The 25,644-nt window shown below is 33.3% G+C and overlaps 1 protein-coding gene, 1 non-coding gene and 1 pseudogene across 2 annotated transcripts; all 3 read left to right on the forward strand.

Annotated features, from left to right (window-relative positions):
• Window positions 1-2,027: 2,027 nt before the first annotated feature.
• On the forward strand, window positions 2,028-8,728 carry LOC150036957 (putative germin-like protein 2-1; annotated as a pseudogene).
• A 190-nt stretch (window positions 8,729-8,918) lies between these two features.
• Window positions 8,919-8,991, forward strand: TRNAV-UAC (transfer RNA valine (anticodon UAC)). The gene has a single exon. It is a non-coding gene; the product is annotated as a tRNA-Val (tRNA).
• A 1,787-nt stretch (window positions 8,992-10,778) lies between these two features.
• Window positions 10,779-11,768, forward strand: LOC120070054 (putative germin-like protein 2-1). Its single transcript, XM_039021909.2, has 2 exons — window positions 10,779-10,939; window positions 11,055-11,768. The coding sequence occupies exons 1-2, from the start codon at window positions 10,828-10,830 to the stop codon at window positions 11,588-11,590; spliced, it is 648 nt and encodes a 215-aa protein (XP_038877837.2). The 5' UTR covers window positions 10,779-10,827; the 3' UTR covers window positions 11,591-11,768.
• Window positions 11,769-25,644: the final 13,876 nt, after the last annotated feature.

Here is a 25,644-nt window from a genome sequence, read left to right on the forward strand (position 1 = left end):
ATTAGAGGAATCAGTGGTACTTAAGGAGTTAGATGTAACTATAGGGGCAAAACGGTAAATTGGTCCAGCTGTACTTACGAGCATCTGTGAAGGATTATCGTACTGTTGATTGATTATATCTGATGGACACAGATATATATCTGTGTGAGAAGAGTGCTGCTGTCGGTCTTTAATGGAATGCTCGACAGTTAACGGTCTTTAATAGGTTATAAATATAATATGATAAGTTAGTTATTATATTTATTTATAATGAAAACAATATTGTTGTGGTTTCTCCTTAATCGTGCGTGATAGTGAGAGGTTGTATTTAGTTTTCATAACTGAAGGATAAAATGAAAATTGTTTTCATTTTGGAAAAGAATCGTTGCATCGCTTCATTTGAGTACACAACCTATCGTTTAGCTCACGAGAGACTACACGACAACTTCAAATGTTTGTCTAAACGATCGTGTACACGTGCTGTTGACTAAATGATCATGTAAGGTTTTACTAAACGATCGTGTGCCTAAGCGAGCTTCACTAAACGATCGTGTAAACGATCTCACCTGACTTCCTAAACGATCGTATACCTTTACTAAACGATCAAGAACAAGTCTATACGATAGACACTTTCCCTCTCCCACTTGCTTGGTCATTGAATACGATCATTGTCTCCTCCTTCCCTCTATCAAATCCAACAGAGCCCACACCTCTTGGATTCTCACCCCGAGAACACCAAGGTCACTAAGTGGTGGTGTCTGAGAGGCTGCTTGTTCGTGGAGAAGACTGTTCGTGTGCTAAGCGTCAGTGAGAGATTTGGGTAGACGATTGCAGCAACAGCGAAAGGTTGCTGGTCCCAATTCTTCACGAGAGCGAGAGAAAAACAGAAGAAGAATTCTTCAAAGGTAAGTCTCTTGTTCCTTTGTATTTAATTTATGAAAGCATACCATAATTTGTTCTGAAATGTATAACTTGTTTGTATGTTTGTGAATGCTTCACCATTAAACTTGGTGTGAAAAAGCGTGATGCTTCATCATTAAAAAAGTATTGAGAACTTGGCTGAAGAGACACAATTATATATTAGAGAGACAAAGTTAGAATAAAAGTCTAGTTGAATCATTAAAGCTTTTAAGAAATTCCATTAAACTCTATCATATGCTTGGTTAAAATCAAGTTTTAGGGCAGCAACTCCCTGTTTGCCAGGATTTTTATTCTTAATGAAATGGATGCGTTCATAACCTATCAAAATATTGTCAGTTATTAAACGTCCAGGTATAAATGCAGATTGGAAAATAGAAATCCCATAATTTAAGATAGCTTTAAGCCTATTAGCAATGGTTTTTATGACAATTTTATAAGTGACATTATAAAGGCTAATAGGCCTAAAATCATTAATAGTACGGAGATTCTGAATTTTAGAGATTAAGACCAAGTTTGTTAAATTCCATGATTATATGATCTTATTATTATTGAGAATATCAAGACAACCATCCATGGTTTTTGGGCCAACAATGTTCCAATAAGAATGAAAGAAAATAGCAGAGAAGCCATCAGGTCCAGGAGACTTTGTAGGAAACATATCCTTAATGGCATTTTCAACTTCCTCTTCCGTGAATTTAGTAGTGAGTTTTGAGTTCATTTCATTAGAAACTTTAGGCTGGATATGCCTAACGATAGTGTCTAATTGATCATCATTTGGGTTGGAAGAGGAGAATAGTTTACGATAATATTAGAGAAAAGTTTCCATAATAGTATTTTGATTTCAGAACCATACTCCTTCAGTGAAGATACCTTGAATTTCATGCTTAAATTGTTGAAGGAAGAGCTTGTTTTTCAGGTAGGATAGATGAACCTAATTCATTCCAATCTTTATTTTTTGTTTGATTAAGCATATGATGCATTGTTTCCTCTTGAAAATTGATTTCCTGAGATTGGTTCAAGTCCAGGCATTATTGAGGGCGCTTCTTATTGCGTTTCCAGGTATTAATCTTGGGGATAGAGGTTTTTCAATCAGATAAAGGTTGAGACGGCCATTTACTTCATTCGCGATGCCGGAGTCAAGAATGATCGAGGTTTTGTCTTCATCCCCAGATAGACTAAGGTGTTCTAAGCCAGATGATAAATCTGCAGAATTTACCATTGGTTTTCTTCTCTTGGAGTCTTCGGATGGAGGCAGGAGAATAGATAAATCAGATCTTCTGATAGGAAACAACGACAAGAACCTGTTCAGAAGTTCCTCACGAAGGAGGATCTTGGAGGGATCTTGAAGAGAACCTGTTTTTCTCTTTTGATTGAGTGTTTTTGTCAGATCACTATTAAACACATATTTCAAAAAATGAAATACAGTTTTCTTTTTATTGAAACTTTTGTTCTATATACATATATATATATATATATATATATAAATCTTTACCAAACTAGCCATTAAATACTAAATATTAATTCGTTGGTCGTGGAACCGTAATTGAATGGATTTGTAATATAATGAAATCCAAAACTCAGGTTTGGATTGAGCATTTTGAACCTAATTTGTGATACCAAATTCATTTCCATTCCACCCCCACTCCTCGTGCAATCTAACACTCATCTGATTCCCTATAATTATGACTGGTATGTTTGGGAGTGGTTTTAAAATTACTAAGATCACTTTTTTCATTTTCAAAATCATCGTGAAACATGTTTTTAACTTTTCAAAACTAATTTTGATGATATAAAAATTATATTTAGAAGTATAAGATTGAAAATTAAAATAATTTTTAATGATTAAGAGTGTGTTTTTGAGTAATATTAAAAATGACAAAAGTGATTTTGACGATTTTAATGTTGCTAAATGAGACCAAGCTCGGTTTAGTAAGCATAAGAGAGTGTGTCCATTATATATCCTTCTTACTTTCAAAAAATAAAAAAGAAAAATAGTCCAATATTCATTATCTTGGGAAAAAAATCTAGTTTTTCTAAGATATATACACACAATAATATGTTGCTTTTTTTATATATTTTTTTTTTAAAATATAAGTGTTTGACCATCTCTTAACTAGTTGACTAACTTTTTTCCCTTCGGTTTTAAAAAAATTGAGCAAAAATGGTAAAACTGCTAAAAATATTTTCAAGTATAGCAAAATGTCAATATCTATTAGTGATAAACTGTGATAGACTTCTATCATTGACACTGATAAATATCTACCGCGATCTATCACTGATAGATAGTAACATTTTACTATATTTATATATAAGTTTCATTTTCTTTTATTTGAAAACAGTCCAAACTAAAAAGAACAACTTAGATAGAAATATAAACTTACCTTTTATTTTCCAGTTAAGATAATATTTAACCTTTTTCACATAGGCAAGGATTTGAGAAAGTAAACTAATATAATAGAAGTTTACCAAGTCTCTTTCATGATTAAATTAATTAATGACCAACCATAACGTATTAGTATGTCATTGGTAGCCCATCTCCTCCATCTCCTCAAGTAAACTCTTAATTCTTCCAATTAATTAAGTTCACACACAACCCTGTATTTTTTCCTTTAAAAACAATCCTCATACTCCATTATTATTCCCGTTATAAAACCCACAACCTTCAAATTATTTCATATCACCTCAAGTAACTCTTTCTTACACAACCCAATCTCAACCCTTCATTTTCTCTTTTGCTCTCTCCCAACTTCAAAACCCTCCATTCATATGGCTTCTCAACTTCTCTTTTCAGTTCTCTTTCTCCTTTGTTGCTTTTCTATGGCTTTTTGCCTCTGATCCTAGTCTACTCCAAGCTATGTCACTGATCCAGATAGTCTTAATAATAAAAAAAACTTATAAACACTATTGTTAGGGTGGATGTCCTAAATCTCGTAGGGCCCTATAGTTTGTAAACGTTGTTGAACAAACTCATTATGTATTTAATAAAATATATAATATTTTATTCATTGCTTATAAAATATATGATATTTTAGTTGCATTAACCACAAACCAATAAACTAACATCCAAGGTTATCTTTGTAACTTAAACATGTATGTAGAGACATACGGGTGGATCATGTTTCAGTGATAACCTAAATGGTCTGTAGTAGATGGATAAGACTGAGTACCTTATCCTGGTGACACTACGAGTATGGCTCGTTTTGTATGCGTTACAATTGTTGTAAAGTGCTACAAATGATCTGATCCTGATCATTCATGTATAGACATGCGAGCGGGGATATTCTATATAAAGGAGTTTGTATAAGATCGGACCACGAAATGTTTAGTCTCATTATATAACACCATTCATAATAGAGACTTACATTTCACCAGGATGACCATAGGTAACATGACTTGAATCTTGAGTGAGTTGTGAACTCCTACCTATGAGGGTGGTCTTTTGATTTGTATGGGTGAGAGTGGTCAGCCAACTCAACAAGTCTATCATTTTGGAGATTCATGTGATCGGAGAGTTGGGAACACAGTTACACAAGATGGAATTCACTCCTTCCCCGAGACATGAGTGAGTAGATAAATTGCTCCATTAAGGTTAATTCCGGGTCTTGAACAATGTGGTGCAACACCCTCTCCTGGCCCGATAGGGGTTTAGTCATAGTTGGACTATGATCTATTGTTCATTAGAAGAATCAGTGGTACTTAAAAAGTTAGATGTAACTACAGGGGCAAATAGGTTATATGGCCTAGCTGTACTTACGAGCAATTTGTGAAGGGTCATCGTACTGTTGATTGGTTATATCTAATGGACACAGAAATATATCTGTAGTGCGAAGAGTACAACTGTCGGTCTTTAGTAGAGTGTTCGACAGTTAACGGATGGTGAATAATGTAATTAAAGAGTTTAATTAATTATTCATGTACTGTTAGAGCTTCAAGCTAGAGGTCCATGAGGTCTCCTTGGTAGCTCAATAGGATTTAGTTGAGAATCAGTTTTTGGATTAATTTGAATTGTTCAAATTAAGAGAGAGATTTAATTATATATGATATAATTAAATTGTTTCAATTATATGAGATATAATTGTCATAATGTATTTGATATATTATAGCTTAATGGGAGGAAATAAATATTTGAATGAGATTCAAATATAGTTTCTATGAATTGGATTCATAGTTGTTAAATTTAATATAAATAAGATTTATATTAAATGTCATATAATAGAGAAAAGAAACTATTGTTTATATTGTATGTGATACAATATTAAAACTATAGGTTATATGTTATATTTGATATAACATATAATTTAATATATATATTATTATTTTGATAATAAGGAAGGGAATTACAACTCCCTTCCCCATCTTTTCTCTCCACCCACATTAGTGGATGGTGGTTATTTTATTGCAAGGAGAATAAAAAGAAAAATATTTTCTTCTTCTTAGTTGCTGTTGGTTGGACGATTGAGATAGTAGAGAAAAATACAGAAGTGTTCTGTGTGTTTTGTCTTGAGTTTTGGGAGTTCCTAATCTTTCCTCCTACACATTAAGTTTTCCCTCCTAACCAAAATAGTCAGAGCTCATCACTCATGGATTCTCACTTTGAGAATACCAAGGTAACTTTTGTGGCAGTGTCCGGTTTTGATCGAAGTTTATCTTTAAGAAGGTCTCCACGGAGTTCGTGGTTTATTCAAAAGAAAACTTGAAGAAAAGGTCTTCAAAGGTGAGGTTTCTTGAAACCCTTACTAAAGCATGCTGTAATTTAGAATTAAATGCATATCTTGTTGCTTGTTTACTGTAAAACTTTATATTCAATGAATAATGGAATTTGGTCGATCTTCTTCCGCTCAAGGTTCTCTCCCATTAGAGTTCTTTCAATTACTTCCACCTATATAGTTTGATCTTAATTCTATTTCTTAACTTTTCAAAATGTAAACCTTTATTTTTAAGACTGAAGAAAAACCTTACTATATATGTCATTATTGAAGGATCAGTGAAGTTCGAATGCATATACAGGATCATCCCAATTTCATTTTACATAATATAAATTACAGTACAAAAATTATGCATCAAGTAGGAAATTTACAACATGCTAAAATAAAAGAGATTAAGGAAGAAATTTGCTTGCCCTTGAAGATCAACTTCTTCATATAAATCCTCTTCGATCTGATCACGAACACTTTAATATGGACATCACCAAGCGGAGTCTTTTGTATTCTCTTTTAGGTAGATAATTGGTAGGAGGTGTGGGCTCTGCTTCTTTTGGAAGAGGGAGGTGGAATTTGAGAGGGAAATGTCTTCTCTGGGATGATCTTTTGTAAAACTAACAGAATGTTCTATTTTCTCTTGGGAAGAAGAAGAAGACGTGAATAAGAAAGCCAACCCCCAACATGTACAAATACCACTGTAGTTACTGTTGGGCCAAATTTCCATTTTGCCTCTATAGTTTCATGTAATTCCTTAAGTACTATTAATCCCTCTAATGAACAATAAGTTATAGTCCGAATATGACTAAACCCCTCTCGAGCCAAGAGAGGGTGTGGCATCATATTGTTCAATCCTTAGAATTAGCCCTTAAGGGAGCAATTTATCTATTTACCCCGACGTTAGAAAATGAGTGAATTCCATCTTGTATAGATGTGTTCCCAACTCCCTAGTCAGACGAATCCTCAAAATGGTAGTCCTATTGAGTTGGCAGTCTGGCCACTTTCACCCATACAAATCAAAGGACTGCCTTCATAGGCAAAAGTTCACAACTCACTCATGATTCAAGTCACGTCACCTAAGGTTATCCTGGTGAAACATAAGTCTATATTATGAATGACGCTATATAACGAGACTAGTCATTTCGTGGTCCAATCTTATACAAATTCCTTTGTATAGAATACCCTCACTCACATGTCTCTACATGAATGATCAAGGTCAGATCATTTGTAGCACTTTACCACAATTGTAACAGCTACAAAGCAGATGGTATTTGTAGTGTCACCAGGATAAGGTATCCAACCTTATCCATCTACTACAAACTATTTAGGTTATCACTTAGACATGATCCACTCGTATGTTTCTACATACATGTTTAAGCTATAGAAGATAACTTTGGATGTTATTTTATTGGTTTTATGGGTTAATGCTACTAAATGTCGAATAAAATATTTTATACTTTATTAAATAAATAAAATTGTTTATATATTACAATTACAAACTACAGGACCCGAGATTTAGGGCATTAGCCCCAACAGTTATATATTTGCAACATTATCAAATAGGATCACCTGAAAAATCTAATTATATATTGTTATAACTGACAATTTCAATGCTCAAATATATTAATATGGACTCAATATTTTATCTTTTCATAGTGAAAGTGAATGGTCTAGTTTCAAGAACCCCAACTTAGTGGAAGCTAAGGACTTTTTCTTTAGTGGGTTGCATATCGCCAAAGACACCAACACCCCTTAAGAACCATGACTAGACCCCTCTCGTGCCAAAAGAGGGTGTGACACCATATTGTTCAAGCTCTGGAATCAGTCCTTAAGGGAGAAATTTATCTACTTACTTCGACGTTAGGGAATGATGAATTTCATCTAGTGTAGTTGTGTTTCCAGCTCTCTAGTTAGACGAATCCCCCAAATGATATGCTTATTGAATCAGCGATTTGGCCACTCTCATCCATACAAATCAAAGGATCTCTTTCATAGACAAGAGTTCACAATTCACTCAGGATTCAGGTCACGCCACCTAAGGTTATCCTAGTGAAACGTAAGTCTCTATTATGAACGACGCTATATAACGAGACTAGTCATTTCGTGGTCCGGTCTTATACAAACTTCTTTATGTAGAATACCCCCGCTCACATGTCTCTGCATGAATGATCAGGGTCCAATCATTTGTAGCACTTTATAAAAATTGTAACATCTACAAACTGGGTTGTATTCGTAGTGTTACTAGGATAAGGTCCAGCCTTATCCATCTGCTAAGGACTATTTAGGTTATTACTTAAACATGATCCATCTGTATGTTGCTACATACATATTTAAGCTACAGAAGATAACTTTGGATGTTATTTTATTGGTTTTGTGGGTTAATGCTACTAAATGTCAAATAAAATATTTCATATTTTATTAAATAAATAAAATCCTTTGTACATTACAAGTACAAACTACAGAACCTACGAGATATAGGGTATCAACCCCAACAGTTATAACTATTTGCATCATCATCAAATAGGATCACCTAAAAAATATAATTATATATCATTATAACTAACAATTTCAATGCTCAGATATATTAATATGGACTAAAGATTTTATCTTTTCACAGTGAAAGTGAATGGTCTAATTTGCAAGAACCCCAACTTGGTGGAAGCTAAGGACTTTTTCTTTAATGGGTTGCATGTGGCCAAGGACACCAACACCCCTACTGACTCTCAAGTAACTCCAGTGAACGTGGTCCAAATCCTAGGACTCAACACCCTTGGTATCTCTATGTCTCGCATGACTTTGCCCCATGGGGCATCAATGCTCCCCATACCCACCCACGTACTACCAAGATCTTGATGGTCCTTGAAGGCAAGCTCTTGGTTGGATTTGTCACTTCCAATCCTGAGAACCGTTTGATCACCAAGACATTGCACAAGGGTGACGTCTTTGTTTTCCCCGTGGGTTTGATTCCATTCTAACAAAATAGTGGTCATCGTCACGCTGTTGCCATTGTAGCATTGAGTAGCCAAAACCGAGATGTTATTACCATTACTAATTCAGTTTTTGGATCGAAGCCTGACATCCCCATTGATATCCTTGCAAAGGCTTTCCAAACTGATCCCACTACAGTATAATTTTAGTGCAGTATAATTTTTCTCATATTTTATTTATTTATTTTTAAAAATTATATTATTTATATGCTATGTAATAACTTTTGGTTCACATAATCAATGATGGATCTAAAGTATCAATACATTATTGATTTAAATATTTGTGGTCACTTTAAGTGAGTATATTGTTATTAAGCCTAAATTAAACATCAATGTTGCTGTGGTGTAGTGGTTATCACGTTAGTCTTACACACTAAAGGTCCCCAGTTCGATCCTGGGCAGCAACATTTCATTTATAATTCTTTTATACTTTTTTCCTTCTATAAAAAGGCAACTTTTAAATGATATTTTTTTCCATTTTAATATTAATGAATAAAGAAGTTAAAAATAGAGTTTAATTAGTCCAGGTTTGTATTAACTTTTAAACCAAGAATTTTGTTATTATTAGATGATATAATATTAAATTAACCATCATGCATCAATTTAAATTTTTGGGTCAATAAATGATTTCTAATTAATTAGAACTAAGGAAAACATTCTACTACAATGCAAGTATGGTTCCCACTTTGTTCATACTATAGTTTTGCATTCATAAATATTAATTTAATGGCAATAGACACTACGTCATTTTAAAAAGGATACTTAAGTGATAACTAATTAATGAGAGTACTATTCATATCATAGTTGTATTTTATAAAAATAAAATAAAAATCTTACCAAAATGAAAGGATAAAAAGTACAAAATTTTCAAATGTTGTTGAACTAAAAAGGAAACAAATATATAGTACAAAGAATTTATCAAATTTCAATGCCTAGAATTTGTCATCAATCGTTTTTCATTTTTGAGTTAAACAAAATTTATAGGAGTCGATCAAACCATTGATATTTGATATGTTAATATATATCTTATTTATTCACCTATGTTTGGACTGACTCACCTATAGGTCTCTTTTATCTATTTATCTCTCATAGTTCAATAATCCTAAGTAATTAATACAAATAATTTATCGAATTTCAAATACCTAGAATTTATCCATATATAAATATTTTTTTTCCTTTTTTGAGTTTAACGTCAAGTGAAATCAAACGATTGAGATATTTTATATGTTAGTGATATCTAATCTATTTAGCCTTGATTGACCTAAAAAATTATTTCTTTTATATATTTATTTAGTTTCGTTTAGTTGGGAGTTATAATTTAAACATTTTACCTTTTTGATAAAAGATATAATATTTTTTTTTTAACTAATTGAGCTATGCTTAAGTTGAACGATCTCTTTTATCCTTAATTATGTTTCTTTTTCACAATCATGTACAAAATCTTTTATATATATAAAAGAAGCACACACGCGTATTAAAATATATTGTTGAAGCCTAGATTTTGATCCAAAACTTACATAAAAACTAACATTATATATTTCAAGGTATTGTTATTAATTTATGATAATAGTGTAGTACATATTTTTATTCTTACGATTTAGAAGTTTAAATCTTCATACTTCACTTTCGATATTTATAAAAAATAATAATAAACTTATCAAACCAACAACATGAAAAAGTTGAAATGTTCATCTAAAATCAGTTTATCGAAACAAAAAAATTTCAACCACCAAATCATGGAAGCATTCAAATAATTCAATAAAAGTAAGTCAAATAAATTAGGCATTTATTTTAATTATTTGGTTTAAGTGTTTGACCATAATTCATATATACTTTTAACCCTGTGGATGTGGATATATCCTCTCTACTCACTACAATACTAAGTCTGATCCCTCTTGAACTCAGTCTTCATCCAAACCAAAATTAATAAACAATTAAATTATAAAGAAAACAATATATATATTCATAGTCTTACAAATGTGAAATCTCTCTAATTTGATTAATTTCCTGCCCTTACCTTACAAGTTTGATCAACTCCAACATTATTATTATTATTATTATTATTTTACTATTTCAAAAGGAAAATGTGTGTTTGTTTTAAGTTATTACCAAAATACTTAAGCCCGCCATTAATTATTAAATCTCGGTAATTGATCTATAAATAGAGCTTCCAATCGTTAATCCATTCATAAATCCAAACCAAAGCATCTATACCCTTAACTTTCTTAACAATATCATTAGCAATGGCCGCTCGAGTTTTCTTTCTCACCTTCCTTGCAATTACTTGTTCCATTGCATTGGCATCAGATCCTAGCCCACTTCAAGATTTTTGTGTGGCAGATCCAAACAATCCAGGTTAGTATATATTCTTAAATTATTCCTAGCTTTATGTCGTCCTAATAACATTGAATCTACTAGTTTCTAATTACTTTACTAATATTTTGCCATATGATTTTGTAATGACCTCCAGTGAAAGTGAATGGTGCGGTTTGCAAGGATCCCAATGTTGTGGAAGCTAAAGACTTCTTCATGAGTGGGTTGAATGTGGCAGGTGACACTAATAACCCTGTTGGCTCTGCAGTAACTCCTGCCAACGTTGTCCAAATCCCAGGGCTCAACACACTTGGCATCTCTATGGTTCGCATTGACTATGCCCCATGGGGAATCAACGCTCCCCACACCCACCCTCGTGCCACTGAAATCCTGACTGTCCTTGAAGGCACACTCTTGGTGGGCTTTGTCACCTCCAACCCAGAAAACCGTCTCATTACCAAGACATTGAACAAGGGCGATGTCTTCGTCTTTCCCATTGGACTAGTTCACTTTCAACAAAACATCGGCTATGGCCCTGCAGTTGCCATTGCAGCTTTAAGTAGTCAAAATCCAGGTGTTATTACTATTGCTAATGCTGTTTTTGGTTCAAAGCCCGACATTCCAACAAATATCCTTGCAAAGGCTTTTCAAACTGATCCTGCTATAATAGCCACCATTCAGTCAAAGTTTTAGAAAAATACCTATTAGGACACGTTAGATATTGGGGTTTTGTTTTTATTCTTCATACATGCTATTTTTCTTTCATATTGCTCATGTAATTTTATTTTCATTGAAGTTACTTTTAAAGTTTAATTCATCGTTGTATTCATTGTGTCTCTATTCAATAAATTAGATCACTCTATTCAATAAATTAGACCACTCTTGTTAACAATAAATTCATTTTTAAAGTTTATGGTAGTTTCCTACAATCTCTTAGTTATCATCTTTAATCTTTTTAAAAGAAATATATAAATTCTTAAGCTAAATCTCAAGAGCAACTAAAATATGAAATATAAATAAACTATTGTATGATTTTAATATTTCTTTAAAAAATATTAAAATTTTTAAACTAAATAAGAAAAATATTACTATTTGGACACCATGTGATAAGAAAATCACGTGTTTCATGTTTGATAGTTGAATTTCCAAACCTAGAGACAATTTGGACATAAATTTCAAGCCTCATGTATAAAACTCTTATTTATCATAATAATAAATAAATTTTGTCACTTCAGCTCCCTTATTCAACTATTCCTGTTAGAGTCAAGTTTATAACAGTTTTCTGTTTTGTGAAGGACTGAAAATAGATATTAATAAATTTAAGGAGTAAAAGTGAATAATATTGACACTTAAAGATAATTGAAATTAATTCAAACTTCAACGATTAAAAAGAGAACTTTTCAATTGAATTAGTAGTCACTTATGGAAATCTATCATTATAGCTTAATCTTTAATGATTTTCTTTTATAGTTAATAGTCATTTATAGAAGTCTATCATTGATAGTCAACTTAGTGAATTTAATTGATAAAATTGAATCTCGAACTAAAGTGTAAGTGAGATGCCTAAAAGTTATCACTAATAGCATGTTAATTATCAGTGATAGAAGCTATCAAAGATAGCATGTTATCTGATGATAGAAAGGAATGACAAAAGTTATCTCTGAGAACATGTTATCTATCACTAATAGAAACTATCATCGATAACCACGATATAAGTGAATTAGTGATACCTTGGTAGAACTTACATGATATCCATATATTGATGATTTCAATGATATAAAAGCCGATTCGATTTGACGAAAACTATCATTGATAGCCACTACTAAAAGCTATTAGTTATAGCCACTGATAGAAGCTATATCAGTGATATGCGTATATCAATTATATAACTTAGGTATATATCAGTTAAGTGAATGATATTAATGATATTGGTGATATGACTTAGGTAGATACCAATATGGCTATCATTGATATCTGCTATCAGTGATATATGACGTTAATTTTGTGTGATATCCCTAATATGTTTATTCTTGTGCTACATCTTTTATAATTTTGTGCTTGATTTTTATTTGTGCAACCAACCTTTAATTATCTCATAATTTCAACTACTAGTGTAAAGAATTCATAAAAAAAAAATTCAAGCCCGACCCTGCGTTATATTTACGAGTCCAACAGATAGATGACATTATTTGAGGGGTCCAATGAAAAATGACCCAAGATTAAACAACAAATGAGAAACGACCTTCTGTTTACGTCATCAGTGTGTGAAATTACCAACTTGATCCCAGATGCGCACAATGGCTTGCCACTCGAAGTCATTCTCACTCTCGCTCTCCATCGTGCTCCCTGATTCTTGCTCTCGCTTGTTAATTTTCGCTCTCACTTCCCATCATGCTCCCAAATTCTCGATCTCGTTCGCTGATTCTCGTTATCGCTCCCTATCGTGCTCTTGCTCCTTATCGCAATGGAAGAAGAATACAAAGGCAGATGAAGACAAAGACGAACACACGAAAAAGCGAAGATGAAGACGAATGCAGAAAAAGACGATGATGAAGATGAACCAGCCAAAAATTGGAAGACAAAGGATGAAGCAAAAACACAGTAAAAAAAAAAAGGAAGAAGAAGAAGAAGAAATGCAAAAAGAAGAAAAAAGGAAGAAAAAGAAATGCATAAAAAATGAAAAAAGAAAAAAGAAAAAAGAAAAAAAATCTGCAAAAAGAAGAAGGAAGAAGGAGAATGGTTAAACTAATAATTTTAGATGGTGATGACATCAACAAAAGACTAAATTCTATTCATTTTTGATTTTGGAGTTACTTCTCATTTGGGCTCCGGTAGAGGGGTCCTCTATACAATTTATGGCCCGACCCTTTCCACTCTACGTTATATTTAAATAAAAACCTACGATCAATCTTTTTATCTTTTAATTTTTATATTTTACATAATATGTTCTAAAATAAAATATACAATTTATGGCCCGACCCTTTCCACTCTGCGTTATATTTAAATAAAAACCTACGATCAATCTTTTTATCTTTTAATTTTTATATTTTGCATAATATGTTCTAAAATAAAATTTACTTGGGTCTGATTTTTTTTTCAAATAAATAATATATTTTTAAATAAGAATTATAAAACTACCAAGTTAGTTCTAGAAGTTCCAAAATATTAACTACCAATACTTGCGGTAAAGTTGATAGTATATATGCATGTCTTAGACTTGAAGTGATGTTTGTAATTGTTAAAATGACTTTGATATTTTCAAAATCACTCAAATATATATATATATATATATATATATATATATATATATATATATTTAATACAATAATTACGGAGATGGGAATTATATTTTTGAATTATGAGGAGGGAGTACATACTAATATCATTGAGCTAAACTCACGTCCAAACTAACGCCAGATATCACTTCCACCCTCCTTGAGTTGTTGGAAGGAACTAATTCCCTATAAAGAAGAACAAACATGATTAACGACTCTCGAATCAAGTATGCAGACATTATGATCATTGTAGACTAAACAAATTTCTTGAACTAGTAAATCATATTTACTTTATTTTTCTTTCTTCTTCTCAGCGAGGTACTTGAGGCAATTGTGTTTTCAGTGACCATCCACATTATAGTGGAAGCACCTACCCTTGTCGGCCACCTTAGCCTTGCCTTTACCTTTCGTAGCAGTGGGAGCCTTCTCCTTTCCTCTTTTCTTCTTCTAGATCTTAACCAGATGATGAGGGAACAAACTTAGTTCTAGAGGATGAACCCTTCTGAAACTTTTGGAATGGGTAACATTTGCCTCTTCTTCTACCGATCCCTTACTTTTCATAATAGACTGATAAGTCTGTAACTCATTTAGGAGGATAGTTATGGTGTACTCTTTTTTATTCATAACTGCATTGCTGTGGAATTGGAGGAAACTCTTCAGAAGAGATTCCATAATAAAGGACACCTGACTTTGCTCGTCAATAATTGCATCGTTCATCTCAGTGACATTGAAATGAACCATCAGGTCAAGAACATGTTCTCTCACTGATTGATCTTCCCTCATTCATACATTATAAACGTACTTGAGGGACTTGTACCAGATCTGAATAGACAGTTGCCCAAACATCTTCTGAAGGGACTCCATTATCTGACGTGTAGTGATCTGGCCACGTTCTTCTTGGTAAGAATGTTAGATAGACTTGCCAAGATATAGACTCGAACCTTGTCATTGGTCTTTGTCCCACAGTCATGAGCATCCCTAATTGCTTGGAATGCATTTGAGTAAGGATTGGAGGACACTCCTCCGTTAAGACGAATTGAAGATCATCTATAACTAGAATCATATTCAAGTTAAATCTGCACGTCGCATAGTTTTCATCGATTAATTTTTCATTCTTTAGCAAGGATATAATTGTGGAAGACATGTTGAAAAGAATAACATAAAATTGACTGTATTAGTTATATTTTCCTCAACCCATTACACAAAATACAAGTACCAAATTAATTCAGCAAAAACAAACAATCAAAGAACCCTAATTATACTATTAATTTTATTCTCATGACGATACTTCAGAGGTTTAGAGCAACAGCCACCCAAGGGTATCAACTATTTTCCCCTGAATTAAAACAATCTCAGCTATTACCAATACTAAAATAACTCTTATTCCTATATTTCTTAGCTACCATTTTTCGGCCAATGATTCATTAACTAGCTTAATTCATCCCGTAAGTATGACCCTACCAGTTTAAGATCCCGGAGATATGCTTCAACAAGCTACTGTAAGGAAAGACAATTGTTGAAGATTAACCTAAGAAACCCTATCAATTACTGGAGTTTACATGAATTCTATGATCAGGCCCTTCGAAAGGGTGGTCTCTCTGGGATGACACGCAGACATATCATAGGAATCTCACGGTGCAACCTAATGGAGAAAATCGTAGGATACATTGACAAGCATTCTTCTCCCACTTACTATGAACACTTTTCCTATTCACCTTGGTATTGACCCATGCAAACACTTTTCAAAGGGAAGCCGTGCCCAGGCGACATGAAGCCGAGTATGGATCTCATTGAACTCATAGGGACATGAGAGCTATAAATTTATATATCATATATACCATTTTTTTTTACCTCCCACTAAAATGTTTTACGGGTTTAGGGTTTTATTTCATTTAGATAAATTCCAGCTAATGAATCTATCTAAGTCTATGCCTATTATCTCTTATAAAAAAAAAGGTCTTTACTTTGAAGTTCTAAGTGAGTTAAACCATTTAATTAACCTAGTGATATGCATGCTTATAAGACTAAGGTTACTTTCAACTTAAGTTTTGGGTTAGTTCACAAGTAAGAGGTGTTCGTAAACCATTACCTTAAATACTCACAGCCTAGACAGAACTTCACCGATAGAGTTCTTTTATAACCTAAAGTCCTGTATGTCCTACTTAGTCATATTTTAAATCAATTTAAAAAATAGGACTTAATTCTAATCTTATTAGAATTAATGTGATCTAAGATCTAAATTAATTATAAACATTTTAAAATTAGTTCCAATTTTCTAAGTTCCTAATTTTGCATACAACTCTTTATTATAGGTTGACTGTTAATAAAAAATTAAATTTATACTATTATAAAACTAATTATTAGCCCTATAATCATGTTTTCTGTGGTTTAATTAATTAACAATCAATTCTAGTTAATTAGAAAACCATATTACATGCATTTCATGACTTTAATAAAATAATTATATTATACTATGGATGTGTCATGCTCAATGCAAATTGATTTTCAACTTTATTAATATAACACTTATATCAATCAATCAAGAAAATCAAACAAGCATTCATAAGACATTAATAAATATAACTCTTTAAATTTACCTAAGTAATGTCATGCATCATGCTTTTTCAATTTCATATAGTTAACATAACATATGAAATCATATATCATGCATTAATACCATACATTATAACTCTTATAATATATTAGAATGCATGAACATGTTTAACCTATGGTGGGATTAATCTAAATGATATCCATAAAATATTTAAACAGCAAATGAACCAGTAATTTGGCCCCTAGGATAAAAGAAAGCAATAAATTGCATTAATTTTGCAAAATTTATCCAAATAATTTCTGCCGCTCTAGAACTGAACCATACCAATCTGAATAGACCTGAACCGTTTCGAGCCAGACCCCAAAACTGTGGACCAAGCCAACCTAGCAAAAAATCGGACAAGCCAGTTTGAACCACTCGAACCGAACCAGACCATCTTGGACTGTAGCCAAACTGGACACATTGCGTTAACACTCACCAAATTGCGTAGCATTGTGATGCTTAGGAGCAGTGTTGCTACGCTGCGACATTTAGAAACGGATATGGGTAGATTTTCAATTGTTCTTCCGATTTGACCAAAATTGGTCTCGATCTTCATCGAAAACAACTTTAATTCTTGACACGGACTTACAGAAGACTCGATTACATGAAAAAATACCCAAAAACGTAGGGGCCTTTAGAAATTGATCAAATCAAAACATGTAAATCTAAGGCCAAATAATACCGTAAACAGTCATTCGCAAACTACATTCCAGAATGCAATTCAACCCATCAAACTAGTGCAAATTTTAAAATTTCTAAATTAATTATACAAGTTAGCTCTGATACCGATTGTAGGGATAAAAGTCGTAATGCAGCGGAATAATAAAGACCTAACTTGAAACAGTTGAGAAATCGAAATACCAATACAATGGCAAAAATTACATAATAGAAAAGGGAGATCTAGAATTTCAACATACAATAAAATTAGGTTAAACATACTTTAAAAATTAGGAATTTAATCCTACAGAGAAAAGAGAATCACTTACTTTCATTGATGACTCGAATGGAAAAACTACAATTCTCCTTGGGATTAAATGCTCAAACACTACCAATTGGGAACCTTTCTATTCTCTGAGAATTTGGGGTTATTGGTTTGTGGGAATCGATCTCAAAAGTGGGGAAAGAAAAAGAGAGTTTTTTTTTTTTTTTTTTTTCAGTAGAACGTTTTTGTAACCTAAAAAATCTTCATTCTCCAGATCTATTTAGGTGTGAGAGACTGGTAGTTAAACGTGGGAAGTATCACACGTTTTCTCATGTGAGTTATCCAATAAGTTCATTTAATTTAACTAATTAAATTAAATAATTAATTTAATCAATTAATTAAACAATTAAAAATTAATTAAATTAATAATTAAATCAAATTTAATTAATAATTCCATTTAAATCATATTTAAATGAACATCTCTCATATAACATATAGCTTTAATTCAATTTATTAAAATAAAATAAAATAAAAAATTAATTAATCTTCCAATTAATTAATTACAATATATTTAATTTTACCTAGATATGAATCATATTCGATTGTATTTCTCTCATAACCTATGCATTAGTTTTAACCTATAGTTTAATATGAATCCAATTCATATTAAATAAATATTTGAACTTCTTCAAATATTTAATTTTTCCATAAATTAATTTTGAATCATATCCAAAATTAAATTTATACTATAAAGTTTAATTCAAATATAAACTTTATATAATAATATATCATTATACATTACACTATTTCCCTAAGTGAATTTGAATATTTCAAACTTTATTCAAGACATAATTACCTCAATTCCCTTACGATCTAGGAAGAGGACCTCATGGACCTACTGATCAGAAGCTTCAAGGATATGAGATTAATTGGCTAAACTGATTAACCATATTAATCAATATTCGTTAACTGTGAGTATACTTCACTAAATATCCATAGTTGCACTCTTTTCACTGTAGATATATTTCTATGTCCACGAATATCGACCAATAACAGTAAGTTAGTCCTTTACGAGTGTTCGTAATACTAGTTGGGTCAAATTACCGTTTTACCTTTAAGTTACCTTTATTTATGGTTCAACCATTAAACAGAAACCCCTTTAGGGTCAGTGAGAGGGTATAGCCCTTTGTTCAAGTCTTGGAGGCACCATTTGAGGGAACATTCATCTACTTACCCTAAAGTCAGGAATGAGTCAAATTCATCTTGTATTATTATGTTCCTAGCTCCTCACTCGATCTTGTCTCCAAAATGGTAGGCATATTATGTCGAAAAATTGGCTACCCTCATCCATACAAATTAAAGAACAATCCCTCGTGAACAGAAGCTCATAATACAATCAGGATTAAGACTAAGTTGTCTAGATCATCCTATTGGATTAGAAACCTAACTAGTCAACGGAGTTACATCTAATGGTTACTATTTCACAGTCCTTTTATGTAAACTCTTTGGATAGGATATCTCCACTCACATTTCACCTACACGAATATGGTTGATCATTGCATTTGTATCAAATAAAAAATGGGTCGTATCCATGGTGTCACCAAGATAAGGTACAGCCCTATACTATAGACCCTTTAGGCTGTATCTTAGACATTGATCCCTGTATGTCTCCACATACATTTCAAGACTCATAAGGCAATCTAGGATGTTAGTTTATTGGATTTAGGGTTATTAAGATAACACAAATACAATATAATCAATACTTATTGAAATAACATCCACAACTCTATATTGATGATAGTCAATTATTTACATTTTCTATCTACGAGTTCTAAGGCATAAAACCTAACAAACTCCTACTTGAACTAAAACTCTAGTTAGTGAGATTGATAGCACTAGAAATGGTTAAATTGTTCATTTTGTAGGAATTGAGTGTACAAGAATTCAGATCAACCGTTCAGGACAAAAGGGCGCTAAAATGACGAAGTTACGAGCTAAATTGATTAAATGATGAAGGAGTGAAGATTGCTGCCCTACCAAGCGTTGCAACACTCCCAATAAGCTTAAGTTCAACGCCAGCTCAACGCAAGAAGGTAGAATGCTCGAGTGCTGCAACGCTGTCTCAAGCGTTGCAATGCTTTTGAGATGCCCCAATGCCACCGTCGCACTGCTCCCCAACGCTGCCCTCCAACACTCTAAGATAGAATAGGCAGCATTGCAATGCCCCTGGCGAGCATTGCAACGTTATGTAGTTTGACGGACGCATAGCCTAGCGCACGTACAATGCAGTGTCAGGCTAGTACTGCAACGCACACCTGACGCTCGACCATTATGTGTCGCAGCGTTGTGACGCTGCGAAAATTTTATAAAAGAATAATTTTGGATCAGCCGTAAGGATCAGAATCAATATCATCCCAAGTACACAAATCTTTAAACCCTGCCGCTCTGTCCAGCATAGCTTTAGCTTCCTTTTTACACCAAAATTCTATAAAAAAATTCTTCCTCTTTGCCAATTGTATTGAATTCGAGCATGATTAGAGGCTAAAGGGTAAGAACTTAACTTGGGTTTGTTAGTTAAGTTAGGTTCCAATTCAATTCTTAAGACTCATATTGTAATTCTGTGAGTTTTTGTTATGAATATATGAGTATTTATCTTGAACTTATTCTTCAATTTTCATATATGGGATAATCTGACAAATTAGTTGTGTATGTTTAATTGATTGCTTTGATTGTCCCTTATTTGTAATCGTTTGGTAGTCGTCACCTAGAAGCAAGAGTTAAGTCGGTTTGTTGTGTTAATTTGGGATTCCAATTAGCAAGCAGTTACTTTCTAACTTAGATAAATCTCGCTCAATTAATTGGTTAAACGATGAAAATAAATTAATTGGCTTAGCTTTTCCCTTCATCTTAATGTCTGTTAATTGATTGATTGATTGAGGATTCTCACTTTTCTGTTAATTAACTTGATTTTATGGACCACCAGTTAGGATTCTAATTGAGTAGGCTAAGTTTTAATTCGAATATTTTCACGCATCTTTAGAATAGTATGTGAAAGAATTGATGAAGAATAAATTAAACTATAATTACCCAAGCTAAGTATTTATTCATTAGATAAATTATCACATTCGTTTGCTTGCACACTTTTGTTCTTTAATAATTTCAATTCAGAATTTCTCACAATAACCCCCCTTTTTTGGTTACTTCCTACAAGTTCCAATTCTTGAGGAATCCAAATTTGGCTCCCTATGGTTCGACCTCGAACTTACTACTTGTACTACTAATTAGTATAAGGGGTTAGTTTAGAGCATACAAATTTTATTTTCATTCGGCACAGGTTTACAAACAATGGCGAATCTGTCGATCGGCCAGGAATGTACATAATATTAATAACCCAAAACAACGAGAATGGTAAATAAATACAATAAACTAGGCCATCCATATATCCATTACACATATCCCACTTGCCCTAGATTATACAATGTACATGTCTCGTAGGCCTAGACTCTCTAGAAGACTCTCGAACACTTTATTTGAGAGAACATACGTAAATGGATCAAAGATGTTGTGCTCTGAAGCAATCTTTGTGATGATCACATCTCCTTGTTGCACAATCTCCCATATCAGGTGATACTTCCTCTCAATATGTTTTCCTAGTTTGTGGCTCTTTAGAATTGGCTACTACCCCACTGTTGTCACAGTATAAGGTGATAGGCAAGTCCATGTTTGGTGTTTGAGACTTCCAAATCATTTAGGAACTTCCTGTGTGAAACTACTTCGTTTGCTGCTTCATAAGCAGCTACATATTCAGCCTTCATAGTGGAATCTACAATGCATCCTTACTTGATACTACGCCATACTATAGCTCCCCCGTTTAGGGTGAACACTGATCCTGATGTGGATTTCCTAGAATCCTTGTCAGTTTGGAAATCAGAGTCAGTTTATCCTGTAAGGATCAAATCCTTAGCTTCATACACTAGCTTGTAGTCCCTTGTTCTCCTATGATACTTGTGGATGTTCTTAATCGCAGTCTAGTGGTCTAACCTAAGATTGGACTGGTACTTAATGACTATTTCCACTGCATGACAAATTTTTGACCTAGTGTAAAGCATAACATATATTAAGCTACCCACAGCTGAGGCATAGGGAATACGTCTCATATTATCAATTTCTTGAAGTGTCTTAGGACACTGTTCCTTAGACAAGTGAACCCCGTGCCCGAAAGGTAATAAATCCTTCTCAGAGTTCTGCATCGAATATCAAGTCAACATTTTATCCATATAAGTTGCCTGAGCAAGAACCAGGGTTCTGTTTTTACGATCCCTAATAATTTGGATCCCAAGAACATATTGCGCCTTTCCAAAATCTTTCATTTGGAATTGAGTTATTAGCCATTTTTTAATATCGGTAAGGTACCCTACATCATTCACAATGAGTTGAATATCATCCACATAAAGTACCAAGAAAACTACTTTGTCGTTGATGATTTTCTTGTAAACACAAGGCTCATCAATGTTTTGATGAAAACCAAAAGATTTGATCGCAGTATCAAATCTAATGTTCCAAGATCTAAATGCCTATTTTAACCCATAATTGGATCGATTCAACTTGCAAACTTTTTGCTCATGACCTTGGACTTTAAACCCCTCGGGCTGAGATATAAAGATGCTCAATTCAAGATTGTTATTCAGAAATCCAGTCTTAACATCCATTTGTTATATCTCATAGTCATAATATGTGGCTATGGATAAGAGAATTCTTAAACTTAAGCATAGCAATATGGAAAAAGTTTCCTTGTAGTTAACTATTTCCTTCTGGGTATAACCCTTTGCTAGAAGTCTAACTTTGAGGATTTGTACCTTTCCAACTACATCTCTCTTTCTTTTATAAATCCATTTATACCCTATGGGTTTAATCCCTTCAGGTAAATCTACAAGTTCTCATATTGAATTGAAGTACATAGACTCCATTCAAGGTCCATGGCTTTGACCCATTTTTCCTTGTCGATGTCATTCATTGGTTGCTTATAAGACAATAAATCCTTAACACCATCATCTGATATAACGACCTGAGTTTCAGTTAAACCCAAGTAATGGTCAGGTTTTGATATAACCCTTCCACTGTGTCAAGGCACTCTCAACGATTGAGAAGGACGAGACTGACCTGAAGTGCTAGGTTCCTTATTAACTCTTTATGAAGGACCAACTTTATCAAAAACTCTTGTTGACTCTCGAGTAGCTTCATTTAATACTAATTTGCTCCATGGTTTATGATCTCTCATGTGGTCTTCCTCCAAGAATGTAGCATTTTTCTATACAAACACCTTGTTTTCCAGTGGGTTGTAGAAAAGAACACCTCTTGTTTCCTTAGGGTAACCAACAAATTGACATAACCTTAAATGAGGTTACAATTTCTTAGGATTTGTCACTAGCACATATGCAGGACAAACCCAGATTTTGAAGTAGCACAAATCAGGTTTGCGCCCCCTCCATAACTCGAAAGGTGTTTAACAAACACTCTTCGAGGGAACATTAGTCAAGATATGAACTGCGGTCTCTACTACAGATCCCTAAAACGAGCTAGGCAATTGAGCATAGCTCATCATAGAACAAACCATGTCTAACAAGGTTCTATTTCTTCTTTATGATATATCATTCTGTTGTGGTGTACCAAGTGCTAAAAGTTGGGATTGGATAACATGATCTATCATATAGTCTTAGAATGTTAAATCTATGTACTCTCTATCCTGATTAGATCGAAGTGTTTTAATCGTTTTACCTTACAAATTTCAACTTCAGCCTTATACTCCTTGAACTTTTCAAGGGCTACAAACTTATGTTCCATTAGGTATAAGTAATCATACCTCGAATAATCATCTATGAAGAAATGAAATATTCGTACCCTCCTCGAGCTTTTACATTATTGGACCACAAAGATCCGAATGTACAAACTCTAAGGGTTGTTTGGCTTTATAACCTTTTCAACTAAAAGACCTTTTAGTCATTTTCCCCTCAAGACAGGATTCACATAGAGGTAATGAATCATCTTCTAACTCGCTTAGAAGTCCATTCTTTACCAATCTTCAGACCATATCGAGATTTATGTGACCTAATCTCAAATGCCAAAGATAGGTATTATTATTACTTGGAGAAATTCTTTGCCTTTTTGTTTAAGTGTTAGCAGTTTTAAACATCTCATGATTTAACAGTGCTTTGCTTTAGTTGGTCTTAACACATACAAGTTGTTTTCTAATTTAGCTTAACAAATAAGTACACAATTTTTCATAATGAACGTTTCCTTAATTGAAAAAGAAACTGAATACATTTGTTCAATTAAGCAAGAAATAAATACAAGATTCCTTTTAATTTTAGGAACTATATATAAGTTTTCTAAAAACAAATATTTATTTCCAAATAACAACTTTGCAGCTCCTACTACATGAGCTGAAATGGCATCTCCTATTCCAACTTTGAGCGTCATTTCACCCTCCTCGAGCTGCTGGAACGAACTAGTTCCCTTTAAAGAAGAATAAACATGATCAGTGGCTCCCGAATCATGTATCCAGGCATTATGATCATTTTTCACTAAAAAAGTTTCTAGAACCAATAAATCATATTTACCTTCCTTTTCTTTCTTCTTCTCAGTGAGGTACTTGGGACCATTGCGTTTTCAATGACCATCCATATTGCAATGGAAGCACCTGCCCTTGTCGGCCACCTTGTGCTTGTCCTTGCCTTTCGCAGCAGCGGGAGCCCTCCCTTTCCCTCTTTTCTTCTTCTGGATATTCTTAGAACCAGACGATAAGGGAACATACTTAGTTCCAAAGGATGAACCCTTATGGAACTTTTTAGAATGGATAACATTTGTGTCTTCTTCTATCGGTCCCTTACCTTTTATAAGAGACTGATAAGTCTGTAACTCATTTATGAGGGTAGTTATGGTGTACTCTATTTTATTCATAATTACATTGCTGTGGAATTGTAGGAAGCTCTTTGAAAGAGATTTCAGAATAAAGGACACCTGAATTTTCTTGTCAATGACCGCACCATTCATCTTGGCGACATTGATGGAACCATCAGATCAAGAACATGTTCTCTCACCAGTTGGCTTTCCTTCATTCGCACGTTATAAACGTACTTGAGGGCATCATATCAGATCTGAGTAGACGATTGCCTAAACATCTCTTAAAATGACTCCATGACCTGACGTGCAGTGATCAAGGCCTCGTACTTTTTGGTAAGAATGTTAGACAGACTTGCCAAGATGTAGACTTGGGCCTTATCGTTGGCCTTTGTTCAACGGTCATAAGCATCCTTGATTACTTGGGATGCATTTTGAGCAGGGATTGGAGGACACTCCTCTGTTAAGACGAACCACAGATCATCTATAACTAGAATCATATTCAAGTTAGATTTACACGTCGCATAGTTTTCACCGGTTGATTTTTCGCTCTTTAGCAAGGATATAATTAGGGAAGACATGCTAGAAATATTAACATACAATTGACCGTATTAGTTATATTTGCCTTAACCCATTAAACAAAATACAAGCACCCAATCAATTTAGATAAAACAAACAATCAAAGAACCCTAATTAAACTATTGATTTAATTTTTGCAACGATACTTCAGAGATTAAGGGCAATAGCCACCAAAGAGCGATTAGCTACCCCTCCTATGAATTAAGACAATCTCAGCTAATTATTAATACCAGAATAACTCTTATTCTTATAGTTCTTAGCTACCATTTTTCGGCCAATGATTCATTAAATAACATAATTCACCTCGTAAGTGTGACCTTACCATTTTCGGATCCCAGAGGTATGCTTCAATAGGCTACCGTTAGGAAAGACTGCTGTTGAAGATGAACATAAGAAACCCTATCCATTACTAGAGTTTGCATTGTTCTGAATTTTATGATCAGACCATCCAAATGGGTGGTCGCTCTAGAATGATACG

The sequence above is a fragment of the Benincasa hispida genome, chromosome 3, assembly GCF_027475165.1.
Source record: "Benincasa hispida cultivar pf3 chromosome 3, pf3_genome.v1.1, whole genome shotgun sequence".
In the NCBI taxonomy this organism is placed as follows: domain Eukaryota; kingdom Viridiplantae; phylum Streptophyta; class Magnoliopsida; order Cucurbitales; family Cucurbitaceae; genus Benincasa; species Benincasa hispida.

Bases quoted from the DNA above. Each gene is read 5' to 3' on its own strand.
- LOC120070054 (XM_039021909.2), top strand. From the start codon at position 10,828: ATGGCCGCTCGAGTTTTCTTTCTCACCTTCCTTGCAATTACTTGTTCC. The intron at 10,940-11,054 runs GTTAGTATATAT...AATGACCTCCAG, and splicing joins GGCAGATCCAAACAATCCAG to TGAAAGTGAATGGTGCGGTT.